We start from the raw sequence: 25,750 nt of genomic DNA on the forward strand, positions 1-25,750 counted from the left end.
CTTCATACACAGCGTAGCCAACGCATTTCGTCCAGAGGACTTCTCCAGGGCGAAAAATTACAGAGACTATATCAAGTATATTCCAGAGATGTATTATTTCAAAAGTTCCCAGTAGATGTGCCTGGCATCCACATTTCGAAGCCGACATCGGGGTTGAGGTGACACGCTGCTGAATACAAGCGAACACAGACGCCACAGTGATTGGATGTGAATACTGGCATTATTTAAAGTCATCCCTCCAGGTCACAAATTAAGAGAAATCTTTAAATTCGAAGGAGTGACTTGCTCGATTTTTGATAAGGTGATCGCTGTCACATCTACTGGGAACTTTTGAAATAATACATCTCTGGAATATACTTGATATAGTCTCTGTAATTTTTCGCCCTGAAAAAGTCCTCTGGCATAAAAGAAAATTTTAAGACCTACTGAACGGATTCCTTAAATCATTACCTTGATTATTACTGCGAATGTTTATTGTGGGGGAGTGCTGAACCATTGTGTTTTGTTGTAAAACATCCAACGATGCCTTATTTTTGCACGCTGCCGAATGTGCACAAAGCCCAGAGACCACCGCTTGGTAGATCTATAATATCTGGTCTAAGTTCTATTTTGGAGCCTTTATCCGCATTCGTGGATCATTTTTTGAGAACAATAGTGCACACTATGCCCACATATTTGCAGGACACTAAAGATGTGTTACAAGTAATACCAGAGATTGATTATGATATCGAAACAGATTTCCTGGTCTCTTTTGACGTTGAGTCTCTATATACCTCTATCCCCCAGGATGAGACGTTAGAGACCATCATGTCCATCCTGGGGGAGACTGGACTGGATTCTATCACACCGGTTCAACTTATAATGGCACTGGAGAGACTCGCGATGAAAGAGAATTTTTTCAGATATGAGGATACGATCTACCTCCAGGTATCAGGGACCAGCATGGGCAGTATTTTTGCGCCAAACTTGGCTAACCTTTATGTTCATGTTTTTGAACAACAACACGTCTTGACATCCACTAATCCTTTCTTTCCATCAATAATATGGTGGAAACGATATATAGATGAAGTGCTTGTTGTATGGAGAGGGGACAGGGAATCAATACTGCAATTCCATCAGTGGCTAAATACCAGGAATCGTTATTTGCGATTTACAGTAGAGATCAGTAAGGACAGGCTTGCTTTCCTGGATCTCTCTATTTATGCCACCCCTGCAGGACTAGAGAGTGAACTGTTTTGTAAACCTATTGCCAGGAACTCTCTGTTATTGTATGAGAGTCAGCATCCTAAAGCCCTTCGGGACAACCTGCCGTATGGGCAATTTCTCTGTGTCCGGCGAAATTGTTCAAACATGCAGAGGGCTTATCCCAACAACTCCGAGCTAGACACTATCTGAGAATTTTGATTAAACGTTCGTTAAAGCGGGCGAATAATAACCACCGGGAAGCACTTCTTGAGCCTCCTGTGGAAAAGCTTCCTTTGAACCGCTTAACCTTTGTAAGTACTTTTAACACTAAGTCCAATCATATCCAGAGGATTGTCCGCCGACATTGGCGTGTACTGAATTGTAGCAATGATAAGATCGAACCTCTATTGTTTGCTTTTAAGTGATCGCGTAGCATACGCGATCACTTAATACACACCCGACCAAAAGAAAATCCCAAACGAGCAGTCGGGACGCTATGGGACTTACCTGGAGTGACAGGACATCATCCTTGTGGATGTTGCTCGGTCTGTCTACAAACAACACATACGACACAAATTGACATAGGCCTGGAGCGACCTTGGGAGTAAATGCAGTTTACAAATTGTAACAGCGCACATGTGATTTACTTGCTAACTTGCACCTGTTTGACTAAATATATTGGTATGAGAACTCGTAAAAGTACGAACACGGATGCTAGAACACAAAAGTACATTTAGATGTAAGAAAACTATAACCAGACTTACCAAGCACTTTGTAGAAAAGAACCATGCAGAGGACGACTTTAAATGGACAGTACTGAAGAAACTATTCATACCATCACATATTGGTGATGTATCCAGGTACTTGTTCATGAAAGAACAGAAATGGATTTATAAGTTGTGCACACACACCCTAGGTCTCAATGACGAAATACCTTGGACCAGCCTTTAATGACTGGTAATGCGACTAGTTTCTTCATAGGGTAATAATAGAACGTAACAAGATCGGTTTCAATGCATTACCCTATTAGGTTTAAGAATCCATATGCTTGGGTGTTATGTCCTCTCACTGAAGTATCAACTGAATAACATCAGGTGTAATGTCTCGATAGAACAGCACTTTGTGAGTCAGAGCACCCATGGAGTCATGGGTGTGTATTTGGGTAGTTGACGAATGATAGTGGTGCAATGCACATACATATGGTTTAGAGAACATCACCTTTTCTGATAAACTACAGAAAACATAGATGTGACGTCACTCTGTAGTTATAAATAGTTTAGTGATTAGGTGAGTCTGTCGACACAATGCACAAAACCGTACGACTGGTCATATTTGCATAAAACAAAGAAGGTCCATCTTTCAGTTTATGACAAGTTTCGTTGAATCTCATCACGAATGTGAGTCAGCGGGACCGCGGATTACAAAAAACTACAATTGTGAGAACACAACCTGTTTTGATAAAGTTTTTGTGAGTGAAAAACTACAGAAGACATAGATGTGATGTCATTCTGTAGTTTTAAACAGTTTAGTGTTTCGGCGAGGCTGGCGACACAGTGCACAAACTGTATGATCGGACATATTTGCAAACAACAAAGAAGGTCCATCTTTTAATGTATGGCCAGCTACGCTGAATTTTAGCACGAATGTGAGGCCGCGGGACCACGGATTACTTAACCCACAATTTTGATCTTGCTGACATCATTGAGTAGGCCATTGTGTTCTCGCGATATTGACAATGAGATCTCAAACGCGAGCAGCATACTACTCCATTATACCCTGGTTGAATGTACCGATCCACAAAGTTTCAAGAATTGCTGATTTAGTAAGTAAAAAATTGGGGGATGCAACCTCTTTTGTTCCGCATATTTAGATTGACAAGTGGTTTCAGTGAGGGCGGGGAATTATACAACATTCGCAATCCCGCCCTACGAGTGCGTCTTTAAATAATGCCCATCCTGTGCCGGTCGTTGCCTCCCCCTCGACTCAGGTACCACCAGAGGCAACGACGGACAGGTGGGTCAAGACAAGGTTACGCTTTGGTGGATTCCCACCATAGTGTTTTCTGTTCTTTTCTTTTCTTTTCTTTTCGAATCATTAACATCAGAAATAGCCATTTTACTTGTTTGACAACTGGGACATAAAACAAGGGTCCTTTTGGACCACTGGCATGTGTGTTGCCTTATGCCATTACAGGTAGGGCAACAAGGATTGCGATTGATCATAACTCAAGAGCCATAACTGTCTGTATACAGGATGAGTAGTTAACTGTGAGAGAGGGTAGTGTGTAGGGTTTACAACAGTTTGGATGAATAGAAGGTGCTTCGATGTCTCGTTCTTCATTCAGTGTATCCCATACCTTGCTTTCACAGAGCGGGGCCTCCTACTTCCTGAGCTTGGTCCAGGGGAGGTGAGGTCTAGTCCCTGATCAAACTGGGTGAGTTAAAAGAATCTATTAATCTGAAAAAGTTCATATCTGATTGTGAAACACAGTTGAACATTGACTTCGAACGCATTATGTTTGTTTTATAGATGTGAGACACACCATTTGACACGGAGGAATAGAAACATGGATTGATTTGTTTACCTATATCCTTTATTGAAATTGATTTGTTCACTGATATCCTTTATTGAAACTGTTTATGAACACTTTACGCAGTAGCAAGAATATTTAGAGCAGAGGCCGGGGATCTCTTTCCCAGTCGGCTGAAACATGTTGGCGCGTCCGCAGTTATTTGTTGAAACTGCTTTTCTGCACTGTTTTTTGTTTTATTAGCAGAAGAGTCAACACTCAATAAAAATCCCTTTATTTTTGTCTCTTCACCCTATTTTACTCACCACTTCTATATTTTTTGTTTTGCACTACACGAGTTCCCATACTATTTCATTTCTCATGGTCAGAAAGTGATTGTGGGCTTGACCCATTTTTGTATCTATACATTGGGTATGGAACGAGTCTCAATGATCAAGAGACATACCATCCCATTTCTTGGATGACCAAATGAGATAATTGATCATTACAACTATTTGATGGGAATCCACTGACTTGTTTATGAGTCTCACCAACAATCACGTGTGTCTTTGTTTCTGTCTATTGTTGTTTCCCTGTCTATAGGCTGTAGAGGAACTCGCGTCCTGACTCATTTTGTAAAGAGTCTTAGCCTTTTTGAGCCTAGTAAGTCAGCTTCTTTTTAGACCCCCAGTTTTCTGTGTTATAAATATTGATTGTTATTGGACTTAAACCTGGGCAGGTCTCTATATATCCCTTAAACCCCCTTTTCTCGGTGGTGTTTTTTTGATGGGTAGTGATTGAGCAACTGGACTATAACGCCAGCAACATCCAACAACAACTGCTGGATAAAGAGAAAAGATGGGTATATCGGATGTCCACTCATATCCAAGGGTTGAATGACAACATACCCTGAAACAGTCTCAACCGCTGAAATAATGTGGGCAAAACATTTTGGGAAATTATATACAGTCATAGTTTGCATTTGTGATTGCCCTAAACATGATGTCATAAGAGTTTTGAACTCACAGTAGTTTCTAGTATAAACATCACTATCTTTATAATGATTACATAACCCTACCGTATTATGCAGGTGTTGTTTCATTGTTTTTGTGTTGTTTTATTGTGTTTTTTTGTAATCAAACCATAACACCTCGTTTCTAATGTGAATTTGCTTCACATAAGTACTATCCAAACAAGCGCGATTCTGCTTTCTCACAAACACCATTAGCGGGGCAACTCCAGCTAGAGTTAGCGCTCTAGACAATGGGCGTTGCTTCACACGTTACGTATGTGATGACGTACACGCTACCCGGAAGTCTTTCCACGTTCGACCGGAGCTTTTCTTAAAAACAAGCACCTGCTCCTCCGATTTCTACCAGCCTGCTCCTGATGACACCGCAATACGTCATGCAGCGGGAGAGACCGCTTCACCAAGTAAGATTGAACCATGTCTGGGTACAGTCGGCTTTTTGCATACTTCGCCGCTGAACCCATGTCAATATCTGCCATGCCAAAACTTAATTGCACGAAGCAAGCCATGATGTCTACATTGACCATCCCCTCTATTTTAACCCCCCTTTTTTTGTTTTAGTATGTGACTTAAAAGGATCCCCCCCCTCCCAGGACCAGATGCGTGAGCCAATCATACAATTAGTGTAAATATTAAACACTAATCACTTCTTCATAAGTCACTGTAGAATATACTATAACAAAAATCACAGTGCTACATTGGGTTTATTAAAACCTCCGTTAATGATGACAATCACATTAAGTCCAAAAGAGCATTCACTGCCACTGTTCACAACGAACAACAATGCTTAATATAGGGCACCAAAAAGCGCGCCTTTCCTATAGTATTTGATGGCATGATCACCATATCATATACAAGCATCTTCTATTGAGTGCATCGTATGTGTATGAAAGGTACTGCAAGTATGTCTGACACCGCCTGCCGCAGTAAAAAAACTATAGTCCACCACCATTGCAGTTAAGGCATAACATATTGAATGTCTGAGTTCTGTTTTTAATCGTTGTATTGTATTGTGTTATGTCCCTTTTCTTTTTCGAATATTAGCCAATGTGAGGACCCAAAACACAGTCAGTCCTCCCAGGATATACAGTGCTCCTTAGCGTGAGTACTAAAAATGCTTTAACACCTGGTTGATTTTTTACCACTCACTTTTTCACTTCACTCACTTTATTTGAGAGGTCCTGAAGAAAGCCCCAATATTTTCAAGTGGGCTGAAACATGTCGACCATCAAAGGATAATACTAGGCTACACATAGTATCCTTAACACATTATCCCCTCTCTTGTTTATACCCTGGATCACCAGGAATAAGATAATAGGTAGAATCCCGGAGGTAATTTTAAATTCACATTCACTTCATCACATTCACCCACACCTTAAACCCGCTCCACTGTAAACAGGTGTTGCAGCACAGCTGAGTAGCATTCATCTACTCAGCTGGGACCCGATGATGAAGAATGACACCAACCAGGTTGGTGTGTGAGGGTTTTCTTAACAAACTTTTGAGGTGCCAGACACTATAGGGTCAGCCAGTCATTTAAAGTGGCCGTCTTAGTTGGCTTATAACTATATTAAGGGACAAGGACGGACGTCCATCTGTCCTAGCTTTCTCTTTTGTTTTTTTAATCACTTTAAGAACCCCAGCAATAGCTTTAAAAGCCTCCAGGCCCTCTCGATTTCCAGCAACACTATCAAGACAGATATTAATTTCACTAAGACAAAGTGCAAACAGTGCCCCTTGCAGGTGTTGGGGGTCTATCTGAGACCATTTCAGCCATCTCCCCTGCTCAACAGTGGAGAGCCTCCTCGAATCCCCCATATGCTATAACCAGGGAGCTTGGCTACATCCAAAGTTACAGATAAGGGGTTGTGATCACTAAAAGTACTAACAATGAGGTTAAAATGGGTAATGAACCAATATAGTGATGCAGAAACAAAATACAATAAACAACCTACAGCCCCTCCCTTTGAAAGTTGGAGAAATTTTAGGATCCTGGAAATTCACAAATTTCTCCATAGTAAAGACCAGATTATGACAATCCGGGAACTCATTGAGCTCCTGGCCTTTCCGTGAATTTTCAAAATGTAGCCCTTCTCTCAGCAGACAAGTACAATTTGATGCCTCACCATCCTGAGGGGTGTTACACAGATGACAAAATCACCCGAAATCACTGCTGGAACTTTCCCATCACCCTTGGCTAAAATGGACTACAAAAGGCGGTCCAATTGTGAACACTTTCAAACCTCCGTCTCAGAACTACCACATTTACTATTATAGAAATTGACTAAAACCACTGATAGGGAGACAGTATTAACTGGAGTCCCTGCATTGCATTTACATGCCACTGGAGATCAAAAATGCAACCACTCAATTCCACTTTGACAAATGGAATAAATCCTCCCTTCGGCCTACATGCCCTTGAGGGTATAGCTGAGTCAAAATAAGTCGCATATCCCTCAACATAGAAACTATTCACCAGATCTCAGGTTTCTTGGAGACAAATGATATGGAAAGATGTAAAAAAAACTGGACCCACCTTGGATCAGAAAACTTGATGGAGAGACCTGCTATATTCCAGGACAACAGTGTATAACCTTTTAAAGATTGAGAGGGGACTGCTACAGGGAACTGGGGCAGGATACCCTGGGGTGATGAACAGGATCGCATACCTCCAGTCAGTCACAGAACTCCAACCCAGTCAATGATAGAAATCTATTAGAGACAGACACAGGAGGTAATGACCTTGATTCAAGGTGTTCACTAGTTAGGTGGGGCCCCCTGTGAATGTGCCAAAAATCTGATGAATCAATAGTCCTGCTTGGTGTATAGAAATATGCCAGTATAAGGGTGACTATCCCTGATATTCCTACTATCGGGCGGGGGGCAGCCTCAAGAAGTTTACCCGTTGCCAAGGATTGTGGAAGTTAATCACCACACAATCTTCCCCCCCACGGTTTCCTGTCCATACCTACCGAGCTTACTCTGTCTGCCGTGATGATGGAGTGTGCTACCCCCTTACTGCAGGGCAGATGTGCGCTAAACCAGTGCACCACCTTATGGTGCACTGGTTTAGCCTCCTTTGAGGCCATGGCTGCGACCCGCCATGGCCTCAAAGGAGGAAATTCTCTCCAAGATATACCTGGAGCAGTTTTTGGCATTTCTACAACATTCCACCCAAAAATGGGTTCACCAGCACGCCCGCCTCACACTGGAAAATGCGATGGAGATCGCCAGTGCCTACAGCCGGGCCCAAGACTTTCAGAAACCGAAAGACGAGCACACCCATCGATCCCAAACCCATAACCCCAACCGGGCCCCAAGGCCTCTTTTGCCCAGGAAACCGGAACCCGCTCCTCTGTTCCCTTACCCTGCTATGTCTCGACCACCCCCGCCTGGACCTCAGTGTTATCACTGCGGGGGATATGGACACATCACCAGAGTATGCCCCCAGAAGGAGGAACCGATGGAGGTGGGTCTCGCCCGGAACTTCGTCTGCCTCCCTGCGGAAACCACCCCTCCCAAATATCACTGCCCCGTGAGAATCGATGGACACCCGGTTCTAGCCCTTGCTGATATGGGCTGCAGACAGAGCGTGCTCCGGCCCCAGGAGCTACCAACCCCGGTGGGACCAGTGACCGGTACCGTAGCCATCCAGTCGGTACACGGTGATACAAAACTGTACCCTACCGCCCGGATTAGGGTTCAACACCCTATGGACCATGGAAGCACGCTGACTGTGGGTCTTGTACCCCATCTTCCGGAGCAGGTGATACTGGGCAGTGACTACCCCGGTCTTCCCCGTCTTCTCCATGACACTACCACCTCCTTAGAGAAGTGGTGGTCGGAAGCTCCGTTTCCTCACGGCCATCCATCCACAGAAATAACAACCAGACCGTAAAAAACAAAAACCCAAAAGAAGAAAGAGAAGAGGAACTACGCTACGGCTTTTCCCATTCGTGTGGAGGAGCACCCCTGGGAAATAGACAGGGAATTCCGCGCTGCACAACAGGAGGATCCCGTCCTACAGGATTTATTTATTTAGTGTATTTTATATAGCGCGCAGCTACCCCATCGGGGTGTCCCGGCGCTCCTGTGTGTACTTATGTTGGGCCAGATTTTTAGAAGGATGCATGGGGACGTGCCCTGGACAATGAAGACCCCCTACATGTAGGTCCTTACTTCTATAAAAAGAACGGCCTTTTGTACAGAAAGGGGGGGCCAACAAACACCACAGTTGATAATCCCGGGGCCCTTCCGCAATAAGGTGTTGTTTCCCGCCCACAGTCACCTACTGGGGGGCCACTTTAGCGATGAGAAGACCGGGCAGGCAATCCTGGAAAAGTTTTACTGGCCAGGCGTCTACGAGCAAATAAAACAGTACTGCCGTGCCTGCCCGACCTGCCAAAAAAATAGCAGATATCGGTCCCCCAGAGTGCCTCTTCAACCCCTACCCCTTATCGACATACCCTTCAGTAGGGTGGGGATGGATATAATAGGCCCCATGTTACCCTCCCGAAGCGGGTGTCGATATGCATTAGTCCTCGTCGACTACGCCACCCGTTTTCCTGAAGCTATACCCCTACGGCAACCCACCACCCAGAACATAGCCAAGGCCCTAATCTCGATCATTTCCAGGGTAGGCTTCCCTAGGGAAATCCTGATGGATCAGGGGACCCCCTTGTATCCGCCCTCATGAGACAGGTATGTTCCCAGTTAGGCATTAATCAGATAATAACCTCTGCTTACCATCCTCAAACCGATGGGGTCGTTGAGCGCTACAACGCCACCCTAAAGACTACCTTAAAAAAAATTATTGGCCCTTGAAAGCAAGAGGTGGGAAGAGATGTTACCCCTAGCCCTGTTTGCGATCCGCTGCAAAGTCCAGAGCAGCACAGAGTTTTCGCCTTATGAGCTTTTATATGGGCGTCCCCCGCGAACCCTGTTAGACATGGCCAGAGAGGCCTGGGAGGCCGAACCCGATCGAACCTGACCCCTTCCTGAGTATGTGGAGAACCTCAAAACCCATCTGGCTCAAATACGGGACATTGTGCGGCAGAACATGGTGACCGCACAAACAAACCAGAAACAGCAATATGATAAGGGCACAAAACCACGGTCCTTTCTCCCCGGAGACCTGGTACTCCTCCTGATGCCATCCTCAGACCACAAATTGCTGGGTCAATGGCAAGGCCCCTTTTCGGTCCTACGGCAGGTGGTATCTGTTACTTATGAGATAGAAACAGACCCTATCCGGCGTATCACCCAAATATACCACGTGAACCTTTTAAAAGAGTGGGTAGGCCCTCACCCCGTTCTCTCCAGCACATTACCAGAAACCGCCCTCTCCTATGAGGTCTGTATGGATCCAGATTTGACAAACAATCAGAAACAGGAACTCTGTACCACCTTGAAGCCGTTACAACAGGTGTTTTCCTCCTACCCTGGCCACACTTCTGTTATTGAGCATGCCATCATTACCTAACCCGGTAAAACAGTACGCCAGTGTCCCTATCGGGTCCCTTAGGCCCGCAGACCCGTTGTTAAGGATGAGATAGCCCAGATGCTACGTATGGAAATCATAGTACCCCCTGTTAGCAGTTGGAACTCGCCTATTGTGCTGGTGCCAAAACCTGACGGGTCGATCAGGTTTTGCATTGACTTCCGCGAGGTTAATAAGATCTCGTCCTTCGATACCTACCCTTTGCCTCGGGTTGATGAGATGATTGAACGCATAGGGAAGGCCAAGTATATCAGCACACTCGACCTATGCAAGGGTTATTGGCAGATCCCTTTGAGAGATGAGGACAAAAAGAAAATAGCGTTTTCCACCCCCGAAGGATTGTATGCGTTCACCGTGTTGCCCTTCGGCCTTCACGGCGCCCCCACCACTTTTCAGAGGGCCATGAACCAGGTGTTACGTCCTCATTCCCAATATGCGGGGCCCTATTTGGATGACATAATCATCTACAGTGATGACTGGGACCAACACGTACGCCACCTACAAGACGTCATCTCCTCCTTGGGTTCCTTTGGGTTCACCATTAACCCCTCAAAAACCACATTAGCGGCCCAAACAGTCAAGTACCTGATTACCTGTTAGGCGAGGGAGTTATCCGACCCCAAAACAATAAGATCACCGCCATACAGTCAATCCCCTTTCCCCAAACACGAAAAGAGCTACACGCATTTTTAGGCCTCTTAGGATACTATAGGAGATTCATCCCTAACTTTTCTCAGACCGAAGCACCCCTAACCGATCTCCTAAAGAAGTCTACGAAGACGGAATAGGCACTAAGGCAACCTGACCCCTCTTTGCTACACGCATTTAACACCCTTAAGCAGTCCCTGATGTCTAGTCCAGTGCTCATCAGCCCGGACTATTCCCAACCCTTTATTCTCCAGACTGACGCTTCAGAGCAGGGCTTAGGGGCTGTCCTCTCTCAAAAAGACCTCAACGGAGAGGAACGACCCATCCTCTTTTTGAGCAGAAAGTTGTTTCCCAGAGAGATGAACTACGCCGTAGTCGAAAAAGAGGCTCTGGCCATCAAATGGGCGGTGGAAAGCCTCCGCTACTACCTGGACGGACGAGACTTCATCCTGTACACCGACCATGCCCCGTTGGAGTGGATGGCCCGTAACAAGGGACACAATGACCGCGTCATTAGTTGGTTCTTATCCCTACAGCCCTTTAGGTTCAGGACTTTACATCGGAAAGGCGTTGATCAGGGGAACGCCGATTACCTCTCCCGATACCCTCTCCCTCCAACCCGATCAAGAAGGACAGCTAGGGGAAGGGGATGTGAAAGGGCCACGACCCCTACCTCGTCGGGGCTGCACCTTCCCCCAAGGTCCCGGGCCTCGCCGTCGGATCCTGTGGCGTCCATAGCAACCCGGACTCCACCCCTCTCTCCTTCGTTGCAGGAACCAATCGCGACGGGCGGAAACCCGGAAGAACTCTCCAACAACCCCGGAAGTCCCTCCCACGACCCAGAGGCAGAGCACGGAAAAGCCGGAAGCGAAGAGAGCAGAGCGTTCAAGCAAGCGGACTCGTGGCAGGAGACAGCGTGCGGAGAACCTGAGGAGAAGAGCGGCGAAGCGGAAGAAGACGAAGTCTGGACCGAGGACTTGTGGAGTCCAGTGGAGGAGGCTGGAGAGCGGCCGCAACTCGGAGGAGAGTTGCGGCGGGGCATGTGAGTACCGATCTCCGGCTATATCGAGAGTGTATTATAGTGTATAAAGCAATCACATCCACTCCTTGCACCCCTCACTGTAAATATATCGTGTATAGCACCCGTATATTCATTCACGAGCACGACTGTATAGAAGACCCCCGCACCCGCCCGTCACTCCGTCACCCTTCCGCCCTCCTAATCTTCCTCTTTCCCCCTCTTGACCCGTCCCTTGCCTTCCTCACGCTCCTTTCATCCCCTAAACCCCCTGGTGTCAGTACAAAGCAACGCCCGATCCTAGATAGTCGGACTAACGGCCCCTCTTTTCTCTCTCCTTCCCATACCTCCGAGGAACCATCATCCCGGTGGCCGGCCGACTAGAGCCCATTGGTAGAAGCCCGCAACACGTCTTCCGACCAAGCACCATCCCGAGGAACCATTGTCTCGACGTCTGGCCAAGCACCGCTCAAGGAATCTCCTTCCTATGTTTCCTTATCCCCCCCTCCGATCTTTTACAACTTCCTGTACATTGACAATAAAAACCGGCTCAGAGATAGCCCACTATATACGGCCTCCCCGCCTGTTATTCCGGTCCGCCTACACCCCACGATCACACCACTCCATCAGTAACCAGAAGTCGGGGTAAGAAGTGGCACCCAGAGACTCCACCACCTTCTCTGGCTTAGGAGCAGCCAGGACAGGATCTGTGGCTGGGACAACATGATTTAACACAGGGTCCCTCTCATGGCAAGAAGGCTCAAGTGGGCCCTGCTCCCAACTAGCCCCACACCCCACCCTCCCCTTTTCATCATGGTAAATATCTCTGCGAACTTCTCTTCAGTCTGAGAAAGTCTCACCAAAATTTGATCCAATTTGTTATTTAACATTAACTACAAATCTTTAATCAATACATATCTAATGGACGAACCCCCTTCATCGTCCGTTATAATAGTAGTAGAACGACCACCCACCTTGGGCTCAGCAAGAAGCTAGGCAGTTTTCCTATTTCTCTTGTGCTTTGGGCTGACAACCAGTGTGGGAAGAGTTATGGAGTTACTTTCACGATTCCCATGGGTGACCTCCCCAGAGCTCCCTCCTGCCCACCCAGACGATCTAAATCAAAAGGAGGCCCCTCCAATCCAGAACTTGCCAGTGACCCATTGGGGAGTATGAGGGGCCTGTCCCTCTCCAAAGAGAGTCTCCTTTCGACCAGGTCTATTTCCTTGGCTACAGCCCCCACTGCCTGGTGGAGAAAGCCTTCTATGGCATTGACACGAGGGGCTGCTGATGGGGATGGAGTTTTAATAGAAGGACCTTTCTTCTACCCAGATTTACCACACCTTTTAACACCATTAGCACTTTTGCCAGGTTAACCCACACTCAGAATTGCCGGGTGAAAGTCACCAAGAACGTGGCCAATTGGCTCAGTTTAACGAGCCAGTCAAGAAGAGCAAGCAAGAGAAACGGTACACTGTCCTGGACATGGAAATATGGCTATATAATTGTTCACTGCTCCACAGTACCCAACAATAGGACCAAAGGAAGTGGTCCCACCCCACCTCCTCCTGTGCTGAGGGATGCATACGGTCCCACTCTTGGCCCGGTATTGGCTGCTGGTGCCCAGGCTGAAATAATCATGTGCCTCTAGGCATGGACTTTGGTGTTGGCGGCTTCCTGCCACACAGGTAACTGGGGCTTGTGGTCTGTCCCCGGTTTCAGTCTCTTCCCCGCGCTGCGGGAGCCCAGGCTGACTTGATCGCGGACACTGGCGGCTTCGTGCTGTAGAGGTAACTTGGGATTGTGGTCTGCCCCCTGTTGCAGTCTTGGTCCTCAAATTATAGGGTGCTGGTCAGATAAAAGTCAGGGATATTACATTTCTCCAAATAAATAAGGGCCTGGTCTCTTACTGGCAATGAGGGGCAAAGATGGCCCACTCTGAGCTCAGTCTGAGCCCAGGCATGCACCTGTGCACATCCCACACTGTGGATGGTCATGTGCGGATCAGTACGTGCTGACCCCTCCTCTTGCCATGGGGCTGCTGGAGGAAAAAGACCCACCCCAGCGGTAATGCCAGAAACGAAGGATAATCAGTACGGGCAGGGAAAAGGATTGTTCATCTGAACTGTGCTGTGGGATGCTTGAGCACTCATCAGCATGTGCTGGCCCCTTCTCTCTCCACAGGACAGCTGGGGGACAAAGTCTCACCCCAGCAGTAAGACCAGAAATGCCAGAAAGTCAGTGCAGGCAGGAAACAGGAAAGCCCAGCGGTCACTGAAGGTGGGGGGATTCCCATGCTTAAGCTCCGCAGCAGCAGCTTTATGTTATGTTATGTTATGTTATGTTATGTTACCTGAGTTCATATAGAGCACAACTGCCTCAGCGAAGAGGCGTTCCGGCACTGCCAGCAGAGAAACCAGGAAGGCTAGGAGACTGAACAGGTGGGCACAAGGAAAAGGCACAAGGAACAGAGCACAAAGTCCAGCAGGCGGTCCAGGCTAAGGATCTGGAAGGGCAGGGAGTTCCATAGCTTGGCTGCTAAACAGTGGAAGGATCGTCCCCCGGCCCGGAGATGCTTCACTCGGGGGACTATAACCAAGTGCTGTCCCAGGGAACACAGCTGGCTAGTCGGGACATAAGGTACCAGCAGATTAGCCAGAAGGCCGGGAGACGCAAGCTTCAAGATCTTAAAAGACAAACAAAGGGTCTTAAATTCGATCTGCTTGGCCATGGGTAGCCAGTGCAGCCGCCGGATAGCACCGGTAGAGGGGCAGCTACGCGGAAGACCCAGCAGGGCTCTGGCAGCTGCATTTTGGACACACTACAAGCGCATCACCTCAGCCTGATTAGCCCCCAGAAGGAGTGAGCTCGCATAATCTAATCTAGGTAGAATGGCTGATTGAACAATCAGCGGGCGTGTGGGTTAATCAAAGAACCTCAACAAGAGCCTAAGTCCCCGAAGAAGACCAAGGCATGTGCCGGCAACTTTCTTAGTGTGATCTTGGAAGCTGAGCGTAGAGTTCATCCATACCCCCAAGTTCTTAACCACCAACTTGGGGGTGGGAACACTACCAAGAGCAGTTGACCACCATTGCTCCCTCCAGAGACTCCTATCCTTCCCCACCAGCAGCACCTCCGTTTTATTGGCGTTCAACTGGAGACAGTTGGGGGTCATCCAATCCGCGACAGTGGCCAGGCCACTCCTAAAACTAGAAGCATCCTGCATGGAGCCATCAGAGAGGGCCACCACCAACTGCGTGTCCTCTGCATACAAGACCATGATGAGGCCATTGTTCCTGGCCACTGTAGCAAGAGGTTGAACATACAGATTAAACAATACGTGGCTCAGAGCAGAGCCCTGAGTCACGCCCTGACTGATGGAATGAGCATGGGAGAGAAACGGGGGGCCGACACTCTGAATGATATCCCTGTCAAAAACGGTCTAAACCATTCCAGAGCTAGGCCAACAACACCCGCTTCTTCCAGACGGTGTAACAGAATCCCATGGGAAACTGTGTCAAATGCGGCACTGAGATCAAGCAAGATCAGTGCCGCTGTGTAACCAGAGTCAAGAATGGTCCGCAGATGTTCTGTCACAGCCAGGAGAGCAGTCTCCGTACTGTGACCACGGCGGAAACCATTTTGAGAGGGATCCAAGATGTTATTGGTATTCAGGACCTCATTAAGATGTTATTCACATGAGCCTCAGCGATCTTAGCTACCCATGGAAGGAGGGATATCGGACGAAAAGTTTCCAGTTTGGACGGGTCTAACAAAGGTTTTTTGAGTATGGGGTCACCCTCGCCTGTTTCCACAGCTCAGGGACCACAGCTGTGGTAAAAGAAGTATTAACAACCTGGCACAAAGGAGCCAGAACGACAGATAGAGAGTCCCTAAACTGGGCTGGTTTTAAAGGATCGGCCGGAGAGGCAGATTTAACTTTCACACTCAATAGTGTGAACTCTTCCTGTGTAATGATGGGAATAGCCTCCAGAGAATAAAATGGAGGTGACCCACAAAGAGCAACAGAAGGAAGAGGCCTTAGAGGGAAAGAGCTATAGATGGTATCTACTTTATCAACTAAGAAGGTCGCTAGGTCCTCACACTGTTGCTCAGATGTGATCAAAGAGGCAGAGGAGTTTTTTCTAACTCTGAGATCCTTGAGTATTTTAAAAATACACTTGGCCGGATTAGGGCTTAGTTTGATTTAATTAGCGAAATAGGCCGCCCGGACAGTGCAAATGGTCCTATGATAGCTCTTAATAGCGGCCGGATTGCACCTTTAGCCACAGGATCATAGTCCTTTCTCCAGGCACACTCCAATTTCTTACATGATTTATGTAGTACATTCAGAGAGTCATTATACTATGGACTAGAGTCTGACGTGCGACCTTTAGACCATTTAGCTGGAATGAGGGAGTCCAGCACTTGGACAATCCAGTTGCAGAAAGATCTATAAAACACATCTGGATCGCTGTGTGGTTTAGGAGGGTTTGCAGCAAAGAGCATGGAAGTCCTCTAGTTTCAATTTGCGCCAGGGATGTTTAAAAACAGGCAGTTGAACAGCCTTGTTAAGGGGCTCGGATGCAGGGAAAGACAAAGATACCAGAGAGTGGTCAGACCAGCCTACAGGTTTAGGTGTCTCCACCGACGCAAAAGGAATATTGGAAAAAACGGGGCCGAGCAGATGCCCAGCTATATGGGTTGGACCCGGGACCAATTGATTTAACAAGCAGACTGCAAATTTCAATATCTTGCAAGAGATGGAAATGCAAGTTAAGGTCACCCAGGATGCTGAAATTGGCTGTACCCATTGCGAGCGTACAGGTGGCCTCCATAAGGGCAGACTTAAATTTCTTGGCAGGCGCCGGAGGGCAATATACTAACAGCCCTGAGATAGTCGAGTGGGCATTGAAAGTAATACTGAAACGAGCGCAATCACAGCCCTCCATCACCTCTTTAACAAATAAGCAAGAATAGCAGGACTTGAAAATGACCGCATTGCCGCCCTGTTTAGACTCTCAGTTAACAGTAAGAATGTTATAGCCTGGAGGCAGAGTTAAGCTAGGTTCTGCAACCATGTCTTCCTTAAGCAATGTTTCGGTTAAGAAGAACACATCAGGAAATTCCTCCAGAACCAAATCATAGATTTCTAGGTAGTGTTTGGCCAGTGACCGGACATTTAAATGGTGAATTTTCATAAGGGACCTGGGCTGGGAAGGGGGAAGTGAGGGAGGCAGTATCGTGAGTGAATCAAACCAGCAACCGAAACAGCCAAAAGGCCCTTCCAAAGGACCAAGTAGAGGTGCACTGCAAGCCTTAACCAAAGAGTTGACAGCCAGCAGTTCTGCCCTGGAGTAAGTATACAATCCTAAAGAGCCACCGCCAGCATTTCTGGCAAGAGGCGACGTCCAGGCGTGGACTGGCGCTGACGGGCTTGACTTCGGCTCGCCACCGGCATGCCCGCTGCGCGCGTCCGCTGCGCTCCCACGCCATGGCCCAATTAAATATCGACAGAAGGAAATAGGCCAAAAAGACTAGACCGCCACCCAAACAGTATGGTGGCTGAGAATAGCCAACCGGAAGTGTGGATGGTACTCACGGCAGGCCCTCATGCCCTCTTCGGTCTCACTGACAGACTATGGCAGTTCCGGGAGAGCTGCCGCTGTTCTGCGCTCAGGAGACAGTTTGTTGGTGGTTTGTTCAAGGCAGCGGGGCAGGGCTTCTTAGGTCATCGGGAAGTCTGATGCTGCTCGGTTATTGAGCGGTGCCTGATCCCGATTGAGAGGCAGTGGACCCGGTGTGTTGCAACAGCCGGTGGTGAAGAACTCACCTGCCTAGCCGTTATTTCCAGAACTTTCCCCCACCCCCTTCTGCACACACGTTAGTAAAATATCGGGTACAATTGCCGATATAAAGCGTCCTCCCGCAAGCTTTTACTCTGCTGTACAGTTCATCGGGGTCAAAAGCACACTTATCGAGGGGGTTGAGGAAGAGGGTAATCAAAAGGCAGGTCACACTTAACTGCTGCCTGGGTCCATGCTTGGTTTGAAGTCTATTTACATCCGACGTGCATTGCTGTTTTTCACCACATCGATTACATCCCAATCGTAAGACTTAACTGCAGCTGTATTTTAACGAAAGTAGCCATATCCAAATGCAAAAGCACCACGGATTTCTTTAAGCATGCATATCGTTAAGTATCATTTCTCAATCCATGATATAGAGTAGCAGACATTTAACAACTCATAGGCAATTCTACTGATCTATGTTCACAAATGCTTTATGCTTTATTTGGTACAATCAATGTTGGTGAGAGAAACACCTCTTACCTAGAGATGTATGAAGTGGCAAAATTGTGATAGTGAGCACTGTATATAAACTATGATGGTATAATTGTTATTATTATTTTAGTATTGGTAAATATTCCACAACATTTCATGAAACAGCATATACTGCTTGGAATACTCACTTGAATAATGATGAGATTGGAATGGGTCTGTAGAAGGTTCAAAACCCATTGAAAGAATGTCCATGTTAGTTTCTGGAAGAGAGGTTTTGATTGCTCGAGTCTGAATATCAGGAGCTTGTGATCTAGAATTCAGATCAATTAAGTCACTCTTTGGGGCTGATGGTTTGTTTGTTTCTATCTGAAATATAGACAACACAGGAGCCTTAACAACACCTCAATCATACCTTGTAAACACTAATACCTCTGAAGAAGCAGAAATGTGGCGAAAATAGTCTATGTCCATGAGCATGTTGACGCAAACCTGGATCAGGAGATAGGAAGCCACAAAACATTTCAATTTGCACATCTCCCTGTATACTGCATTGCTAGGCACAGAAATTAGTTTTACCCTGCTTCACTGATATTGTGTTTCATTGTCTTAAAAATCCCATTTTACATTGTAGTGTGGTGCTAACTTAAAACTACAAAGACAACATGGATTGTGACAGTGTGAGAAGCTGGCCGGGTATATGATGTCCACTAATGTAAGTGGGCACCTTGCACCAGTCCAGACAACCCTTATGGTGATTTAGGAGGTCTCAGACTACCTTAAAAAGCTATCCAAGTGGTAGCTGTGGAGTGCAGCCTTCAGGCTTAGTCTTGAAGAAGAAGTGTAACGCTGCTTGTTTTACCAGAATGTAATCTTATAGTATAGATTAAATTAAAAGGAACCACACAAAGTTTGTATAAAAATATGTATTTATTATATTCCACTCTCTAGTATGTTACCGTATCTCCTACACACTGAGATAGACACAAAACACACAATACTTTAGCAAAGAAATCCCAGTAAATAGCACTAATATGCAGTGGGCGCTGGGGGAAGATCAAACCATATACTAAGAGAGTGGTATAAGAACCACGACTCAAGTCAGGACAATGTTGAGAGGGCGTAGAATTGCTGGGGACCCACAGAACCACCCAAGGTAAGTAGATAGGGACCACATGGAGAGCGTGTGCAGTGTGTGAACACGACCACATGCTCCGTACAAGCCTGTGTGCAAGTGGCGGTTGGAAATTTAAAGATTAGGTAACTTTCCCAGTGGACCCTGATGAAACCCTGTAGAAGGTTAGAGAGCCACCCCACCCGTGGATACCATGGTACCCAAGTTACCTATCCCAGGGGAGCCCGGTGCATAGGTGTGAAGTGGCGTCGGAAACCGCCATCAAACCCAATGGAGGACTTCAGGAAAGTGCCGCTGCTGGAAGAGGAGAAAGTGTCTGGAGGAATCCAAAAGTGGATTCTTGAAGAGGAGTACCTAAAAGCAGAGGGGACAGTGTCTATGTCACACAGGAGTGACCAGTAGACTTGGAAGTTGGATCCCCTCCGATGTAGGGTGCTTCAGGAAGGATGACAGTGACCTTGACTCTGCAGCTGCGTGGACCAGGTGATGCTGAGGATGACCAGGACCCAGAAATGAGCTATCTCACAAAGGATGTCGAGTGCTGATGTGTCGGTGTCTGGTGGGAGCACCAACACGCCTTGGCAAATGCAACCCACACAGGAAATCAAGAAGGTGCATGGTTGGGACCAGCAAGATCCAGGGGACTCACCACAAGCAGGGGAGTCAGAGCAGGCCCGAGCAATCAGGGGAGCCAAAGGAAAACAAAGGTGACCCTCAAATGGACCCACAGGCCAGAGGCACTGGAGTCACAAGAGGACCACAAGCAGCTCACCCAAAAGATGCAGGCCACGATGCACACAATGCGGTGTGGCCAAAAATCCTGGTCAATGGAGGTGCACGAGGTTGGGGCTACTTGGAGCCCGAAGATCTTCTTGTAAAGATGTCATCAAGCCTTTGCAACTGCCTAGGGGTTCGGTTATTGCAACCCCCACAAGGTCTACTGGCCTTAAGCTTTGGTAAGCGGGTAGAACAGATCCCAATGGCTAAGGAAAAGCACCATCTGTGTTGCAGAGCCCAAGGTGTCCAGAGGAGAGGAGCTTGGGATCTGCAGACTGGTTGTCTTCATTGCGGTGCCTGAAGATGCAGGGGAATTAATTTTGTCAATCCAAGGGAGATTACTACGGTTGTCCTTGATGCTTCACAGGCCTTGGAAGGTTACTGAATGATACACAGGCACAGACGATGCACCAGACTGCAAGGGAGATGAAGTCAGGTCTAAATAAAGTCCAGCACAATCCAGAGTGCCCAGACGGTAGCAGTGTAGTGGTTTCAGTTCTGAATCCTTTCCCAAGGTGACTATTCAGGGGACCCTCCCAGGGAACGGTCTGGACAGCGAGGAGGTTACTCCCATGTCCTTTGTCCAGTTTTGCACCAGAGGTGGAGCCAACGGCACCCTGTACTGGTTTGAGCTGAATTATGCACAGGGACACCAAATGTGCCCCTCATGTAAACTGTGATGGCTGAATGATAACACAGAAGAATAAGACTACTTTCTGTAGTTGAGACAAAGTCTGAAATCTGGGAAAATCCCTGCAGGGGCTTCTGGTTCAGGCAAGAGTAGGTCCTCAAATGGAAGCGTTCCAGCTTATAACTCAATTCAGCAAAGCTGTCATTCCTTATGGCACCACAGTTATCTTGGAATATCTATCACAGACTCTTGACTATGTTTCCTTGGTGACTAACTCAGGAACATGCTCACAATCTAACTTTTGGAGAACAATAACACAGAATTGGATTCATATGAACACTCTAAACATTTACAGTATGCTGAGACATACGATTTTACAAATAAATGTTTTTCTACAAACATCTTTGTCCCAAAGGGCCAATTGAGGAGCAGGACCAGAGAGTGTAGCGTTGATGTGCTCACAATCAATCTGGGAGGTGGGTGACATAGGATTGGGTTGGGTGCTTATCTATTTAGAATACACAGAGATTTAACAATATTGAGCCACAAGATGACACTCTAAAAACAGGGAAGTGGGGGACAAACAACTCGATGTGCCCGTGCACCCAAATAATGAATAAATCAAAATGAAGGGTCACTGTTCCTAAGAAAAGACAGAGGTGTAGTTTTAGAGAGACAAAAGTGGAAGTCAGGGTGAATTTTACTTGGTGCCCTTTCACATTGCAAGGGATGTCATCCTTCATCATAGGGCAGTGCTCCTCGTTGATCCAGTGCTGTGATGCCATATGGGTCCCCAGAAGGGACGCTTTGGCAGAGATCTTTTTGTTTCCATTCCATATGATGAAGGTGAAGTAGTGCTCCTGGAATGATGAGTGAATTACAAAATGGCTAGAGAGTATCTATGTTACTCAGATTTAATGACAGAAATCCCTCATTCACAGTTAAAAAACCAAAAAGGCTGTGGCTGCTCGAGGGTTGTAATGGCCCTAAGTAGCTATGATATGCTATACAAATCTGTGAGTGAGATAGACTAGGTCAACATGTTTTGCGCTTTTAATGGTCTCAGGAGGAGATCCATAGCACTACTTCAGGACCAAAAAGAAGTTTAGACAAAGTGTTTATGTAGTGGAGATGCCAAACTGAAATGAAGTAGTGCCACCAGTGGGACGCTGGTGGTGGTCCAATCTAAAACCACAAGAGGGGAAGAGGGTACAGACAGACAGTACACAAAATATAATTAGTCATGTCTATGGTGTATAAATCTTAATACATCCAGATGGCCTCTGATGGGTGCACCATATTTATATCTCTGGCCTCAAGCTTGTAGACCAGACGCAGTCTCGGAGATGGCTAAGCAAGTGAAGCCATAGTTTAAAACAGTGTGAGGCATTCAAAATTCATAAAACAGGTATGGGGTGAGAGAGAGCACCCCAACACATTACCACAATTAGTTGTTGGATAAGTATATTGGGGTGATGAGTATACTTCAACTTTTTTTTATACCAGTGTATTTATAGAGAAATATCAAGAAAAGTATCCAAAGTAGCATATAGTATTAAAAATGAAAGCAGGCTCTGAAAAATTTAAAGGCAAGCGTTATCGGTATATTCCCAATAATTGCAAACCCTTCATTAAAAGGTGATTTGTGCCATGAGGGAAGGGGTGAGAGAGAAGGAAATGGAGATACCTCTTACCTATGGGACATAGAGAATAGTCTCCATGAGTCATACAAGAGGGTGCATTCCATAATGATCTGTATTAGAAACCAGCACAGTTACCAGTCTGCCCAACATGGAGCATAAAGAGCTCACTTTGCGAAAGCCAGAAAGGTTGTGGTGGAAGTCACAAGTTGCCGCACCTACCAGACCTCTTGTGTGCTCATAGATGGAAGCGGGCGGAAGGCCCTCAGGTATTGTAGTGCTCAGCTTCAGGAAATGGTTTGCGGAGGCACCAGAAGCCGGGCTGCGGTCGTGCTGTGCGCGACCGCATCTGGGAACAGTGAACGGCTGTCGATAATGGCAAGCCTGTGTGTGTTGTCATCGGCTGCTATCTTGGAACGGTGATTGGCTGCGAGACATGCAAGCATGTGTGTGTGTAGGTATGCTCAATACAAAACTTATGAGGGTTTGCAAATAAAGTTGCACACAGCTAAAGGGGTTTATAAATTAAGTTAGGGCAAATGGTGAATAGCTGTTGATTTTATTAAGTCTATGTTTGTTTGTATACTCAGTATACAGCGTATGGCGGAGGGGCTGATATATGGCATCAAGTTGGTAGCAGATTACTTGGGGACAAAGACATAGGATATATGGCCTGTTATATTCCATATATGTACCGTAATATAGACCTCTGTCATTTCATTACTCTTCACCTATATTCTTCCCTACATTACACTTTTCACAGTTTACAGGACTGACCTTTTACCTGCATTCAGAAGGAGGGTTTTCCCTAGTTTGAAATCTCATACATTTTGCATGAGGATTCTTGGAAGCACAGCAGGACTACCATCTCCTGTATGATATCTATGTATAAAGTTCATGCACAACGTCATCCTTAGGCCGACAGAAATACAGCAAGGTAGGACCCCTGGGGAGATCTATGAGTATATATACATCACATCTTGCTAAGATAGCTAGAGGAGACAGAGACTTCCCGGCCGACACACTGACCAGAGACGCTGAGGTTCCTGCTTGCAGACACTCGAGACCACTTCAGGTAATGGAGTTGACTAAATCCGAGAGGGATTCTTGGCTTAACACCTATACACAGGCTAGTCAGGGAGACATCGAAGGAGTAGGCATCTTTTTATCATGTGTTTTATATACTCAAATGTATTCATGATTATAATAAGATGGTAGTACCATACCATCTATTTACCTTTATGGTGCAATTAAACATTTATATCTTATACTGTCTAATGGTTGTTGCAGCTCATCTAGTATACACCAGATTAAAAACTGTTCAATAAACGCCCAGTCTGTTTATTCTGTGTATCTCACTGAGACAGACTAAGTAAGCATGGGTGACTGAGCGAAAAGTATTATATTGATTCCACGGTCCTGAGGGATCAGGGTTGTCATGTTCGATGGTTGCCAAGAACTATTCTCTCCTTGATAAACACAGATTCAAGTGGCACTGTGAACTAGTTGGTACAAGAACGCAACATATCCAGTGGGGGTGTCCGGAATAAGTCTGACACCAGTCCTACAGTGTATATTGTCTAAATGCACAGATCCTATATATTTTTTATAGGAGCTACACGACAGGCCCAGCCTGTCAGAGTACAAGGTTTTAAAGGGGGCCTAAATATCGCAATGGTATGGGATCATACTCCACATAAAAGATGAGCTTACAGCCAATAGATTTAAGATCTATGCTTCTAGCATTGAAATGTGAATGGCTCTGTGTGAAATGGAGAGTAAGACACAGAGTGGGGAGATATATGCCAAAAGTGTGTTGAGAGAGACAGTGTGTTGAGACGATGTACCTGAATGAAAAGTGCGACTGTATTTCATTCCAGGGTTTAGCATCGTTTTGGCCATGGATATGTGAGCGAAGGCGGATCACCCAACACTGTTCTTTATTAAACAGAGTAGTGGTACTCCAGGTTGGATTAGCCTCCAAAATAGTCCATGTCAAGCGGTCAGTGGTATGCTGGAATTCAATGTAGTGGTTGCACATTTTTGTAGCGCAGTGGCCTGCAGCGAATATTGCTTTTGTGCTCACTGATCCTGGTTTTCATTGGTCTGGTGATCATGCCTACATAGTGTAAGTTGCACGGACACAACATGAGATAAACGCAGTTTTTCGTATTACAGGCTGTGTGTTGTTTCTGTGTCCATCAGAAATTGCCCATCTCTAAGGTTTTTGTGTGACATGATGAGGCACAGACACTGCAGCTACTGCATGGGTAGTGACCTTTCACTGCTGGTAAGTTCCATTGTGTAGTTTGCTGTGTTGTGGCCTGGGGGTGTGGTCTTGTATGTACTAGGAGGTCCCTGAGGTATTGTGTTCTGTTGAAGACGAATCTAGGGTGTTCCAAGTTCAGCTCCCCTGTGTTGACAATCTTCCAAAGTTTTAAGATGATGTTCTTAAGTGGTTGCTTAGTGCTCTCTTATTCGCATTTCTGATCACTTTGGTGGGGTAGTGTCCATAGGGTGAATTTTCACCTAATGCTTTTGGGTGATGGCTATTGAAGGGGAGGAGGCTATTGCTGTCGGTCTTTTTCTTGAAGGTTCTGGTTTTGAGTACTCCACACTCCAAGGAAATGAGGAGGTCAAGAAAAGTGATTTCCCCAGTGAATTTTGAAAGGAAGAAGTTCAGGTATGGATCCATCGAATTAATCCATAGGTGGAATTCTTCCCATCTTTGTTGTGTACCTCCCAAAACACCAGGATGTCATTGATGTAGCATTTCCATTTGATGATGTCAGTCTGGTAGGGGTTGATATTGGAGAACACGTGTGTGGATTTGAAGTGGGCCATATAGAGGCATGCCAGACTGGGCGCAAATGTGTGGCCCATAGGGTCCTATATATTTGGTGATACAATTGTTTTTTATATTGAATTTTTTTATTTCAGGGCAATGCTCACACACTCTATGATGAAGTCCACTGGGATAGATGAAGGGGTCATGGTGGTCCTAAGGATGGTGTCAGTGACCCTGATGGTGGCATCTTGCGGAATATTAGTGTAAAGGGCCTCCACATCGAGGGTGACAAGGAAGGTAATCTCCAGAGAATTCAACAGGTCATTGAATAGACATAGTATCTCCTTGGTGTCCTTTAGGAAGGATGTATTATTCTATACCAAGAGTCAATTCTGTGTCCACTATTTAAAAACCTGTCGAATCCTCAGGAGATTACCTTCCTTGTCACCCAAACAATAAGAGGCGAGGCCAGGGAAATGAGCAGTCTTGTCATTTAAAACTGGTTCTGGGAGGGAGATCTCTTCCAACTGGGTTTGGTGACAAGCTAGCTGCAGTAACAAAATGTTGCCTTCTCTATGTATCATTTTACATTTACATGTGAAATGGCA

General features: G+C 46.3%; 1 protein-coding gene across 2 annotated transcripts in view; it reads right to left on the minus strand.

Annotated features, from left to right (window-relative positions):
- The window catches only part of TOM1L1 (target of myb1 like 1 membrane trafficking protein), a 653,197-nt gene that overhangs the window by 292,042 nt on the left and 335,405 nt on the right, over window positions 1–25,750 (minus strand). For both annotated transcript variants that reach the window (XM_078654420.1, XM_078654421.1), the window contains one exon: window positions 18,363–18,540. In XM_078654420.1, coding sequence (XP_078510546.1) covers window positions 18,363–18,540 — 178 coding nt within the window. The remainder of the gene's footprint in view (window positions 1–18,362; window positions 18,541–25,750) is intronic.

Source organism: Lissotriton helveticus, chromosome 7, assembly GCF_964261635.1.
Source record: "Lissotriton helveticus chromosome 7, aLisHel1.1, whole genome shotgun sequence".
Taxonomy (NCBI): domain Eukaryota; kingdom Metazoa; phylum Chordata; class Amphibia; order Caudata; family Salamandridae; genus Lissotriton; species Lissotriton helveticus.